At 36.3% G+C, this 14,258-nt stretch overlaps 1 protein-coding gene across 2 annotated transcripts in view; it reads right to left on the bottom strand.

The window, feature by feature from the left end:
- STRN (striatin) overlaps nt 1–14,258 on the bottom strand; it is a 61,014-nt gene that overhangs the window by 41,957 nt on the left and 4,799 nt on the right. For both annotated transcript variants that reach the window (XM_077764284.1, XM_077764285.1), the window contains exons 2-3: nt 10,299–10,372; nt 1,843–1,921 (exon numbers count right to left, since the gene is read on the bottom strand). In XM_077764284.1, the coding sequence (XP_077620410.1) occupies nt 1,843–1,921; nt 10,299–10,372 (153 nt within the window). The remainder of the gene's footprint in view (nt 1–1,842; nt 1,922–10,298; nt 10,373–14,258) is intronic.

Genomic DNA, 14,258 nt, shown 5'->3' with positions numbered 1-14,258 from the left:
ACTCTTTTCCTGTGTGTACATGTGCACATTCTTGCTCTCTCTTCTTAAAATAAACTTTAGAAAAGAGGTTCTGATTAAAATCTGAATAAATGTTTAACTTTCCTGAATTTAATCAGGTGTTCTTACAAACCAAAGGTGTTATGTTTTTCTGTTTTTAACAGTTGATACATACCTATCTTTGTCAAAATCACATTACAAATAACTGTTTCAGAAACTGCTCTTCCCATAGGTAAGCTGGCATTACTAAAGAGCTACCCCCTGGTTTCCATAGTGTAGTGGTTATCACGTTTGCCTCACTAAAGAACTACCTCCTTATTCACTGATGGAATATCACCTTTTCTTTGAGGGACAGATTATGAATCTCTTAAAGTTTTTGAAAATTATCTCTCAGATTGCTCACGACGATAACCACTTCTCATTTAAAAAGTCAGCACTTTGAGTGAAATAAGTCAGGCAGAGAAGGACAAATACCATATGTTTGCACGTATAGGAGGATTAGGAGGAACTTAACGGAGGACCATGGGGGAGAAGAAGGGGGGAAATAGTAGGGGAGAGGGAAAGAGGCAAACCATGAGAGACTCTTAAATGCTGAGAACAAACTGAGGACTGATGAGTGTGGGGGCGAGGGGGAAGTGATGAGCATGGAGGAGGGCACTTGTGGGGATGAGCACAGGGTGTTATATGGAAACCAACTTGACAATAAACTATTTGTAAAAAAATAATAAAAAAAATAAAAAGTCAGCACTTTAAGAACACTGATTTATAAAAGAAAAATGCAAAATCATATTTAAGACCAAAGTGAGGGCACTAGTGAAAATCACTTATTAAATATTAGTGAATTCTCACTTTCTTTAACTTTGAATAGGTAACAAATACGTAAAAGGACACAATTTCATATTCTCTCTCCCATTAGTCAAAAGGAATGGCTGGCACAAATCCACTCTGGAAACCACAGATGTAGACTATTCACAGCAAGCCCCAAATCCAAAATAGGTAGGAAATTTCATTTTACTGAAGCACAAATTGGAATACCAATTTCAAATGTGATATGCAAGGGTCAGGCACTACTATCTGATATCTGAAACTCATTCCAGCTCATAACACATTTTATAGGAGAAAGTACATGTTAGGGCAATATTTGCAAATTGGGGAATATAAAGAAGTTCTTCAGTCTATTTAAAATAGAAAGTTTAAAAAACATAACCCCAAATTTTACATCTAAATATTGATAAGAGTTCTATTAAGGCACATGTTCATTTATGTACAAAAGATGCAAAGAATAACTTTAAGCACATACAATTATTTAAAATGTAGCCATAAGCGTGTATTAAAACTTAGAAGCTTAAAATTACTCTTTGAGGGACGCCTGGGTGGCTCACTCGGTTAAGCATCCAACTCAATTTCGGCTCAGGTCATGGTCTCACAGTTCATGGGATGGAGCCCCATGTCGGGCTCTGCACTGACAGTGTAGAACCTGTTTGAGAGTCTTCCTCTCTCTCTCTCTCTCTCTCTCTGCCTCTCCCCACCCCCCTCAAAATAAATAAATAAACATTTATTTAAAAAATTATACTCTTTGATAAAGCTAAAATTATAAAAGAGAATAAAAGACAATTTATTCTTGGTAAGTCTTATTAATATTTAATAAAAATAAATTCTACCACGGGGGGGGGAAATGTGTAACACGAAAAGGAACAGTAATTCAATTAAGCTTTTTCACAGCAGCAGTCTAAAATAAAAGCGATAAAATTATTCTACTGAATTGCAAATGCAAAAAAAAAACCATATATATAAAATATATCCTGATGAAATATACTTCTCTTTGTTTAACCACAGGATACTTACTGTCTGAGTAGTTGCCGACCTTGTTTCCACATTAACTGGCTGTTTTGCTGTGGTTGGACTTCTGTTTCATTACCTTCATCTGGAAAACATTAAATCATAATAAAAGGACCCTGTTTTGTACAGTAGAGGGCATCTCAATTCATAAAATATGCTCAATAAAAATTTATAAGATCAGAATATGCAAAACTACACTGTAAGTGATGTTTTAGGACAATGTAAATTCTGTTTTTTAAATCTAATTTCCATAACAAAATATAAATTCATTACTGCTACTAGATTCCCCTGATTGTAGGAGAACTAAAATAACACTTTCCCAACCTCTAGTAGCCTAAGAATTTTCCTCCAGGACAAAGACCTACGCAAATCAAGTCACAGAACAAAAGTCAAATGAAAGTATTACGGAGCAGCACATCAGAACCAGAATAAGGTACTCAGGAATGGTGACAAAAAAGCCAGTCTGGTAAAGAGTAGATAGGTAAGAAATAATTTCAATCCACATCTATTTCCTTTACTAGTTATTAAATGAAAACCTCAAGTATTCTCTTGAAGACATTCTATGAATGAAAACCACCTAAGCCTTGTAAAGCTTCAATTCATCATTTGGTAGACACTGAACTCTTTTAAGATAGTAAAATAAAAACAGCCCTCTCTGATAAATCTGGACTACAGAATTTCCAAACTATACTCTGACTCAACTTTAAAAATACAAAAAAAGTTCACACTTTCCATCAGCCCTTGATCAAACTGTAAGAAACTGTGATCTCTTACAAAGTTTTATTCAAGTGAAGATATAAAAGAGACTGGGAAAATCTGTTTTATGATTTTGATGTTAAGCATTTACTATGTTCCAGATGCTATGCTAAAAACACGTTATCTTTTTTAGTCTTTATAACCTCAAATCCCCATTTTAAAGATGAGCAAGATGAGTTTTACAAGGTAACTGTAAGATTCCCAAGTCAGAAACACAGTTCTAAGCGCTGAAATCACAGGTGACTCCAGAGTTCTGTTCCCCCCTACATGCTCTCACTACAATGAGAAGAAATTAGAAAAATACATAAATGAGAATTCTGTCTTCCATTTTTGTTTTTCTCCTTAAATAATTAGGCCAAGCTCTGTGATATAGCAAAGAAATAGCAGTAGAGCAGGGAGCAGGGTGGGGATTAAGATAACTCAAAAAGATAGAGTACTTTGGGATAGGATGACTTCAGAGAGTATACTTCAAAATGAATGAATGAATGAATGAATAAATAAATAAATAAATTTAAAAGAGAGCAAAATGATGTCCTAAGACTAAGGAAAAACAACATATCTGCTTCCACTGACCCACAAATTCAGGAACTATGGATCACAAATGGTTACACAAATTCAGGAATACATTATGGTATGTTCTAAATATATCCCTTTTTTAAGTGAAGTAACCTATACTTGCCAAGTAAGAACATGTGCACTGGCATTTCAAAAGACTAAAAATTTCAGTTGTGAAAGAACTTTTGAGGTCACTTAACTTCCCATCAGAATAGGCCTAAATCCTTCTCTTTTTTTTTAATTTTCAATGTTTTATTTATTTCTGAGAGAAAGAGAGAGAGACAGCGTGAGCAGGGGAGGGGCAGAGAGAGAGGGAGACACAGAATCTGAAGCAGGCTCCAGGCTCTGAGCTAGCTGTCAGCACAGAGCCCAATGCGGGACTCGAACCCACGAACTGTGAGATCATGACCTGAGCCAAAGTCAGATGCTTAACCGACTGAGCCACCCAGGAGCCCGGCCTAAATCCTTTTTACACTATCCTCAGATATATTCAACTGCCTTTGCCTACTTTGGCAGCTAGCAATGTTACCAAAGTGTGACACATACCCTCAGTGGAATACTACTCAACAAGGAAGGAACACACCAACATGAAGGAATCTCAGATGCACTGTGCTACGTGAGAAAAGTTAGAATCAAAAGGTTATATTCTGTATGATACTGGAATTCATATAAGTTTCTGGAAAAGGCAAAACTACAGGAACATAAAACAGATCAGCGGTCATTAGGGGATTAGAGTGGGGAATAAGGGTAGTAGTAACAAGACTATATATGTTTGTGAAAACAGTAAAAAGGTAAATTTTGCTTATGTAAATTATATCTTTAACAAAAGATAAATTAAGCCAAATAAGATAAGAACGCATCTTCACCCTCTATAAAAAACTGTATTTGTACACTGATATAAAATCTGACTTCCTGGGTACCATGTTTTTGTTTTTCTTGTGGTTTTTTTTTTTTTTTTTTAAGTCTTGAGTTAAAAGAAAAAAACTTTTCTACCTGTGACCCTGATTTCTCCCACCTTTCTTTACCCAAGTTAAAACTTACAGTTTTCTCAATCAACTATCAGATTCACTCTTATCAAGTTTACAAAAATGACATAAAAAAAGTGAGGATTTTATTTAAAGTGTAAGAGTTGAATTGCTTGGTAATATTAAAAGTACTTGACTGGTACTCCCAGTCACATTGGAGAACAGGGACCCGATTTACCCTCCTCCTTGAAACAACTATAAAATAAGAGAGATGAAGTCATGGTCATGACAATGGACATCAGGCATCAAAGGACGACGATCCCTGAGAGAAGGGAAGCACGGAGGTGAGCCCTATGATTATTCCAGCTTACTGCCTGGATAGTGTTTCTAGATCAAGGCACAGAGAGGGAGAACAAAAACCACTATCTGTCTGAAGAAATAATGGCTGAAAAGTTCCAAGTTTCATGAAAACTATGAACCCACTATGAGATCCAAAATCAAGGAATCCCAAGCACAAGAAATATGGTGGGGGTGGGCGAGAACCTGGGAACTATACCATAACACATTATAATGAAATTGCTTAAAACCAATGATAAAATGAAAAATCTTCAAAGCAGCCAGAGAAAAAGGTCATGTTCTACATACGATAAATTTGATAGACGATATCTCATCAGAAACAATGCAAGCAAGCAAAATAAAGATGTTTGCAGATGCACAAAGGCTGAAAGAAGTCATTGGCAGCAGCCTATATAAAAGTCCTTGAGGCAGACGGAATATGACACCAGAAAATATGGGTCCACACAAAGGAACGAGGAGCACTGGAAAGACACTTTTTGTATTATTTAAGTCTCTTTAAAAGGGAAATGACTGTTCAACAAATAATGTAGGGTGTGACTTACAACATAATAGAAGGAAAATGTGTGAGAACACCTACCAAAGAAAGAAATGTAAATACACGGTTACAAGGTTACAAGGTTCTCAAGCTACGACAGAAGTGGTATACTGTCATTTAAAGATAGATAGCGGTTAGTTTAAAAAAAAAAAAAAGTATACTATTAACACTACAGCAACCACCAAAACAGCAAAGAGTTAGAGCTAATAAGTCAGCAAGACATAAAACAGAACCATAAAAAAACTGATTAACCCAAAAGAAATCTGAAAGGAAAAGGCAGAAAAGAACAGACTGAATAAACAGAACCAACAGCCAAGGTGGTAGCTTTAAATCTAACCATACTGATAGTCACATCAAATGTTAAGTGGTCTTAGAATATTGAATAAAAGGTAAAATCTGTCACTCTGGATAAAAATATTCTACTCTTAATAAGTACCTGACTTCTAACATTAAATAAAAGAAACTGAAATATGGAAAGATAAATAAGATTTTAATATAATCTGGGATAATATTCTCCTAAAACAGAAATGTAAAGTTTTAGAAATAGAACAAAATAGAAAAAAAAAAGGTCAGAAGGGAAACTAATTTTACTGTGAAAAATGTTTCAGAAAATGTCTGGATCATCAGTTAAAAAAAAAAACAAAACTAAACGGGTAAAAGAACAAGGACAGAAAAATTCCTCTTTAAAGTTTACCGGGTGGTGGATACACCACCTTCTACCCTCTCCTGGTCACTGCCCTTGTCACTGTCACTTACAAAAACCTCGATAATGCTCAGAACCAGGCTTACCTGCTTCCTCTGCAACCAAACGTTTACATCATCTTGAGGAAAGTTACCATGCATGTGGGTGATCCACTTCAGCCTCTCTAGCTGTCATACCTCAGATCTTGACATTATGAAGAACAGACACAGACGCAAACTCACTCTCTGAGCATATCCTTCAGGCTCATACTCCCACCTCACTAGTTCTTTCATTTCGCTGGGTCCTTAGATCAGGGGCCAGCAAATTACAGCCTGCAGGTCAAATACGGCCTGCTGCACTCATTCATTTCTGTGTTGTGGCTACTTTTACGTTAGGATGCCAGAGCTGAGTAGCTGCAACAGGGTAACATATGGCCTAAAAAGCCCAAACATTAGTATCTGGCCCTTTACAGGCACAGTGTGCTGGCCTGTCCCAGACCACACAGCCCATCCGCTTACTTTTACCCATTAGCCACCTTTGTGTCTTCACTTCCTTCCTTCTCTAGTTTTAGTTCACTATCACTTCAATTGTTCTTTAGCCAATGTCAAGTTTCTCCTTCCTTTTGTCTCTCCATAAATTCAATGAATTCAGTTATTAACCACTTTCATTCTACTTAACTCCTACCCAAGCTGTCAAGTGTATAAACCAATCCTTCTATATAAACTCATGATCACACGCCTTGACTGGACCCTTTTAGCTTTTCTCAGTTTGTCCTCCTGCTCATTATTATTTTAAACCTTCTCTACTTTTCTTAATCCTGTTACACTCTTAGCAGATAAGCCAGTCTTCTGCATAAAGCTATCATATTAAATACCCACCACCAAACTGAAACCCAAACTCACAAACCCAACACCTAACTTCTACACTCTTTCCTGGGGACAATAAAAGACGTACACACGTACACACACACACACACACACACACACACACACACACACACACACACACACACTTTCCTTGACCCCAAGGATCCTTTCGGTTACCCCTTCACTTTTACAACCTAAATTTCCTGAAAGATGACTACACTTAGTCTTCATTTAACACTCACATCTTTGTTTCTGTCCTCACCTTTCTCCTAAAACTGCCTGCAATAATGACCCGTGTACTTAATCTTAATCTTAAGGGTACTCTTCAAAACCTCTGGCCATTAATCATAGCGCTGTAGAGTCCTTACATGTGGAATCCCTCCCTTCTCCCGGTTTCCCTCCTACCATTAAGATAATTCTTATCAGTTTCCTTTTCAGTTTTCTACCTTCTGCCCGTTTTGTAGAAGAGTACAGGGCTCCCATTCAGTTCCTCTTCTTACTGTGCATTAAGTCCCTGGATAAGTTCTTCCTCTCTAGCAACCTGAGTGCCCTCAGTACTACGGTACAACTATGTGCTGAGGCCTCTCAAATCTACGTATCAAACCCAGACCTCTGGTTGGAACTCCAGACCCACACAGCCAGCTGGCCACTAGCCAGCTTCCTCTGACTGCCTAACAAATAAATCCAAAAGTGAACCTATCATTTTCTAAATCTATATCTGATCTAGTTTTTAAAACTAAGGATGTGGGGGCCATCTTTGAGTTTTGAGTGTCCCTTTTTTTCATACCTTACATGGAAACAAGAACAAATTCCTGCAGATTTTACTTCCTAAGTACTTCCTGAACACACCCACTCTCTTCATCTCCGCTGTGGGCGCTCTGCGAAGGCAGCTTTCCACACTCCGCCAGGTGGCTGGCAGAGTCCTCTGCAGTCTCCCATCACCCACCCAGATCCTCTCTCATATGCCTGCTACGCCTGCCGCCAGTGGGATCTAAGAGCAAATCTGATCACAAGAGTTAAGGTCCTTCAAATGTCTTCTCAAAATTCTTAGGGTAAAAGGTGAACTCCTCAACATATTTTACGAGACCCCCATGTAACACACTTTACCATCTGCCCCTCTGGTTAACTCTATAGCTGCATTTAGAAATACTCCTTCCCCGGTCTTCCTCTAATAGCCAGTTACTTTACTTCTCAAATGTGCCATATTCTTCCCTCTTTCTCCTACCTCTCGTTCAACAAAAATTTAGGAAGTTCACCTTCCCTGGCCAATTCTTACTTGTCCTTCAGATGCTAACTATTCATTTTCTGCGAAAAAGCCTTTCTTGACTGCTTGCGACTCGGTTCCCTACTATTGTGCTCCATTAAACCTATTACCTTCCCCATTACACACGTCAGTTTACTGTAACCACTTTTTTCTTATCTCCCCTGTAAAAATCCAGTAAGGCACTGTTATCTTATTCACTGAATTTGGTGCTGGGTGTGACAATCACTACATATTTAATATTTGCAAATAAATAGTCTGAAAGATCAATAGATGGAATCACCCTAGGTACTATGTGTTGTATACTAAGAAAATAAACCTGAAAGTTAGGAATTATTCCTTCTATTTTTCCCAGTTTCAGGTAAGGAGGAGAACAATCTCAGAAAGACTGATATCACAAGTATTTAAAGTGTCAGGGCAGAGTTAAGAACTTATATGCATAAGAGTCAACCTTTGTCTAGAGCCACCTGTTATAAACATTTTGTATATACTGCAACTAGACCTTTATACTCCTAAGTTAATACTGAAAACTTAGGAAATAAACTATACAGAAAAGCACTGATTATTTCACTTCTGTGAATTAAACAAGATACTTTCAGGACAGCATTTATTAACAAATAACCTAGATTTAAAAAAAGAAAAAAATTTTAATTTAAGTGCATCTCAAGTCAAAAGAAGAGACAACAGAGACAATAATTTAAAAAAACAAAGCAAAAAAAATATGCCACTGATCAACTGGTACTGCTCTTAATCTCAAGGATTCAATATTCAGCTGTGGAAATGTATTAATAACATTACTACACTGAATTCAACTATAAAAGCAGCACACTCAGAACTTATTCTGTAAAGTTGTCTTTTTTTTCCCCATACATTGTTAACTATAGAAGCAGTGTGGTTGGGGCGTCTGGGTGGCGCAGTTGGTTAAGCATCAGGCTCTTGATTTTGACTCAGGTCATGATCAAATGGTTCGTGAGTTCAAGCGCCTCATCGCCTTCTGTGCTGACTGTGCAGAGCTTGCTTGGAATTCTCTCTCACTCTCGCTTTCTGCTCCTCCCCTGCTCACACACATCCTCTCTCTCTCTCTCCAAATAAATAAATAAACTTCTAAAAAAGTAGTGTGGTAAAATGAACTAATATGAATTTTGGACTCTCTGCGTATGGGGCATCTGGGTGGCTCAGCTAAAAGGGCATGCAACTCTTGATCTTGGGATGGTGACTTTGAGCCTCACGTTGGGCGTAGAGATTACATAAATTAAATAAATAAATGTTAAAGAAATATACGTGCTTTTTCAAGTCAAAAGACCAGGGCTCAGATCCACATTCCCATTACCTAATAGCTGTGTGACCTTTTGGAAGTTTCTGACTTTTTGGAGTTCAAATTTCATATAGGTAAAATGAGAGCAATGTCATCTTCATGAGTAACTATTTAAAGCTAATATATATAAAGCACCTAGTCCAAGGCATGTATTTCAGCAAATGATATAAACAATAATTGAGATCTTCAGGTATTTGGTCTAGAAATTTAATCTGAAATTATGTCAAAACACTCTCATTTAAAACATGGTAACTTTTGAAAAACTTTTCCTACTATCGCTTATTCCTACTAATAAGTCAATTATATCTATATTCCTTAATATCTGATTGTTTAAAAAGTGCTATTTTGGTAGGGATGAAGGGGAAGAAAGAAAAAAAAAAAGAAGAAATAACACAAAAAGATAATAGAAGTTTTAGCTCGTAAAAGATGGTCTGGCTACAGAAATCTCCTGTGGGTAAGGGTCCAAAAACAATCTTGCACCTGTGACTTGAGGGATGAGGTTGAGGAGATTAGGAATTCCCTGTATTTGAGAACAACTCTCTGAACTCCATCGTTCCTTCTCTTTCTCTCAGGATTTCAAGGGCATGATGTACTTTAAAAAGCACATCTCAGGGCACCTGGGTGGCTCAGTCGGTTAAGTGTCTGACTTTGGCTCAGGTCATGATCTTGTAGTTCGTGAGTTCAAGCCCGATGTCGTGCTCTGTGCTGATAGCTCAGAAGCCTGGGGCGTGCTTCAGATCTTGTGTCTCCCTCTTTCTCTCTGCCCCTAACCCACTCACACTCTGTCTCTATCTCTCTCAAAAATAAACAAACATTAAAAAAAAAGTTTTTAAAAGAAAAGCACATCTCAAAGTTCCCATTAATACTGGGAAAACCCAGCAAGACACAGTTATGTCAGTGCATTACTCCAAGAATTCTGATCCTTCCAGTAAGTGGAGAACAAAAGAGAAAACAAGGGAAGAAGGGGAAGAAAACAAAAGAGGGAAAAGGAAGGTGATGGAAAATAATCTAAATGACACTAAAGGTTTGGTGCCAAAGATAAGGAGGTCAGAAAAAATAACTAATATGCAAATAATTAGAAATTAACTTGCCATCATAAATATTATTGCTACAAAAAACTAGATATCAACTTCTTTTTAATCACTTAAACTTCCTTTAAAATTAGCTTACCAGAATCATAGCATGGAGGCTTCATATCTCCCTGATTCAATTCTGTCCCATATTTCAACTTGTGGTATTTGGCTCTAACAAAGAAATAAGAAAATACAAACCATCTTAAAACATATTGAGATTAACTTTAGGATATGTAATAGGAATAGTCATCATAGCCTTCTATGATGTCAAAGTAGTAATAAAAAGTGCTTTCATTATTAGTTTGTTGTTATTATACCACCAAATGCCATCATAACAAATAGAAGAATAACACTGAGAACCATAAATCTTTGTATAATTACAAATGAACCATATAACATTCTAGTCTCTGCAGTATTCAAATTTTCTTGATGATTGCCAAAGTACAATTCTACTACAAAAAGCAGTAGATAAGCTTGGATTGTGAAATAAATTAGTTAGAAGACTAACCTTTCTCAAAATCATGTATTTAAAAAGAAAAGTCATCTAGTGGTATGTATATAAAATGGAATATTATGCAGCCATAAAAAGGACAGGATATTGCCATTTACACCAACACGGATGGACCTAGAGGGTCTTATGTTAAGTGAAATAAATCAGACTGAGAAAGACAAATATGGTTTCACTCGTATGTGAAATTTAAAAAAACAAAACAAATGAATAAACAACCAAAAAGCAGACTCAAACCTATAAATATAGGAAACAAATTGAGGATTATCAGAGGGAAGGTGGCTGGAGGGATGGGCAAAATGGGTGAAGGTGAGTGGGAAGGAGATAACAGGCTTCCAGTTATGGAAGGAATAAGTCACAGGAATAAAAGGCACACCAGAGGGAAGAGAGTCAATGATACTGAAATGGCATTGTATGGTGACACACGGTAGCTACAACTGTGGTTAAACACAGCATAACATATAGAGATGGTGAATTACTACAGTGTAACCTGAAACTAATGTAACAGTGTGTGTCGGCTATAGTCAAAAAGTGTTTTAAGTCATCTTTAATACTCTTTGCCTTGTCAGGCAATTATGATTTGCCAAGGATGCACTATAGTAAACAATCCAAAGGAGAGGTGGGGAACCAGCCCAAATCACTCATGTTGAATAAGATATTTCGGTAGGATGAATAAATTTTTTTTTAATAGTCAAGATATCCTTTGCATTTTCAGGAAAAACTCAGAACTGTAGACAGAAATTCTTAACCAGTTCCCTTTAAAAGCTAGTTGAATTAAATTATTTCTGGCTAACCTGATTTCACTATCTCGGATTTAATCATCTGAAATCAGAAAAATAATACTGATAAGGTAAAAATTTTAAAGTTCAACAAAAAACGGCCATACTTATTTCACATACTTGCATATTCTGATAGGTTTGCTGCCCCAAAATATTGAGGCCATTTATAATAAATATTCAATGTAATAAGGTTACGCAATAATTTGAAAAAACAAAGTAATAATAATTTGAAAAACTAAAGTAATAAAGAAGGAATAAAAGGATAATATAGCCAAATTTGAAAGTTAATTTTTTTATAAAACTGAGTACTTAATATAAAAGTTTATATATTTGAAAAATGATATAAAGGAAATGAAAATTATTTGCTAAAATGTACAAAGTACTGGATTCATATTAGTCTGCAGTTACAAAAGAAAATTCAAGGTTTATATAGAGGGGAATCTTAAGAAAACATGAAAATTACTGCGGCGCCTAGGTGGCTCAGTCAGTTAAGCGTCAGACTTTGGCTCAGGTCATGATCTCACAGTTCGTGGATTCGAGCCCCACGTTGGGCTCTGTGGTGACAGCTAGCTCAGAGCCTAGAGCCTGCTTCAGATTCTGTATCTCCCTCTCTCTCTGACCCTCCCCTGTTCATGCGGTCTCTCTCTCAGAAATAAAAAACATTAAAAAAAAATTTTTTTTAAAGAAAACATGAAAATTACAGACAGCTGATGTTCTATTTAAGGTAGGTAGTGGGTATATGAGTAGATTTTATATTAGTCTTTATATGTTTTACATATGTGCAAAATGTTTTGTGATAATATATACCCATTAAAAATTTTAAAAGTATACTTACTTTACATATGTATGTTATATTTATATTTAACAAGCATAGAAGATTTCTGGAAGGATACATGATACATAAGACATTAACTACTAAGATTTCCTTCAGGAAAGGAAATCAATGAACTTATGCATAAGGGAAACCAAACTGTATTATTTGGTTAATTAACAATATGCATACATTTCTTTTTTTTTTTTTTACTTTAGTAAATATTCTTGTTCCAAATTAACTAGAACATCTTTTTTCTCTATTCCTAATGCTTCTGTGAGTCACAAAGATTTCATCACCAGATTAAACATTTCCTGCTCTATTTCAATGTATTTGTAATAATGTTGATATTAGAGAGTGATATTTATAGCCACTTAACTTTACTTATAGTTACCAGAAAGTAAACAAGGTTCTTAATGAAATTGTCAATCTTCAGATTTTTCAGGTACCATGAAACAAAATAACAATACCTCCTAGAAGTCAAATAGCAATTGAAAGTAACTTGCCTGGAGGCAGAATAAAAGTAGCAACAAAATATTATGGAGTTCATTTATATACATACATAGAAAAACATTTCAAACATAAAATACTGCACTACAGTGCATTCTAGTGGTCTTAGGAAAAACTGCAACAGAGTTCATATAAAAAAGGGAACAGAAAATACTCTTCGTAAGCTACGTAGCAAAAACAACACACTACAATATAACATTTCATTAAAAAATTAGACTAAAGAACTGTTGTGTTTACCACAGGTGTGTTCCCTTAAAGGAGAGTCTCTCTATTGAACTGTTAAATTCACTGGAAAATAATTTACTCCCAGAACTCTTCTCAACTCAGCAACATTCCTTTTGAGGCCAATATGCTAAAATATCTTTTCACTCATTGTTTGCCATGGTTTTCACACTTCATCTGAGCTACCTACCAATCCTCTTGTTCCCTAATCTTTTTGTTTAAATTGGACTGTAAAATAACAGATCTCCTAGCTAAGAATTCTACATCTGATGCATGGCTACGCTTTCCAAATGGCCTTTACTGGGTAAAAGAACATAAAAATTGTATAATAATTATGTTAAATAGGTCCCATTATACTTTTGTTTCAAAGTCTATTATTATTATATATAATTGGTAAGAATATGACATAGCATCCCAATCACATTTTAAATGTTCATGATAAAAACAATTTGATTAAATCAATGAACTGTGTTTGAATTCTTATGACACGTCAGGTACTGTGCTGGCTGCTAGGAATAACCTGCTGTTTACAGTCATTTTAGGGGGAGCAAGGAGATGCCTAAGACATAGAAATTAAAATAACTACAGCACACTGTGTTAAGAGTAGTCATATTGGGGCGCCTGGGTGGCTCTGTCGGTTAAGCGTCCGACTTCGGCTCAGGTCATGATCTCACAGTTTGTGGGTTTGAGCCCCATGTCAGGCTTTGTGCTGACAGCCTGGAGCCTGCTTCAGATTCTGAGTCTCCCTCTCTCTCTGCCACTCCCCTGCTCGCTCTTTCTCTCTCTCTCTCAGAAATAAATAAACATTTTTTGGAAAAAAAAAAAAAAAGAGTAGTCATTATCATGGGGCACCTGGGTAGTTCAGTTGATTAATCGTCCAACTTCGGCTCAGGTCATGATCTCACAATTTGTGGGTTGGAGCCCTGCTACGGGCTTTGTGCTGACAGCTCAGAGTCTGAAGCCTGCTTCAGAGTCTGCCTCCCTCTCTCTGCCCCTCCCCTGCTTGCACTCTCTCTGTCTCAAAAATAAACATTTTTAAAAAAGAGTTATGAGTTATATCAAATGTTACAGGAATTCAGAAAGGGGATTATCTAATCCTGACAAAGGTGGTGTCAAGGAGAGCTACCAAAAAGGAGGTAACATAAGAGATTTTGCTAAACCTCAAAAAACCATTGGTTTTCCAGTCAGACGAATAAACTGATAAAGAAGATTTCCATAGAAGAAAAA

This window comes from Crocuta crocuta, unplaced genomic scaffold, assembly GCF_008692635.1.
Source record: "Crocuta crocuta isolate KB4526 unplaced genomic scaffold, BGI_CrCroc_1.0 scaffold164, whole genome shotgun sequence".
NCBI lineage: Eukaryota > Metazoa > Chordata > Mammalia > Carnivora > Hyaenidae > Crocuta > Crocuta crocuta.
Note: the sequence above shows the minus strand (reverse complement) of the source record. Positions and strands in the feature narration are given on the sequence as shown.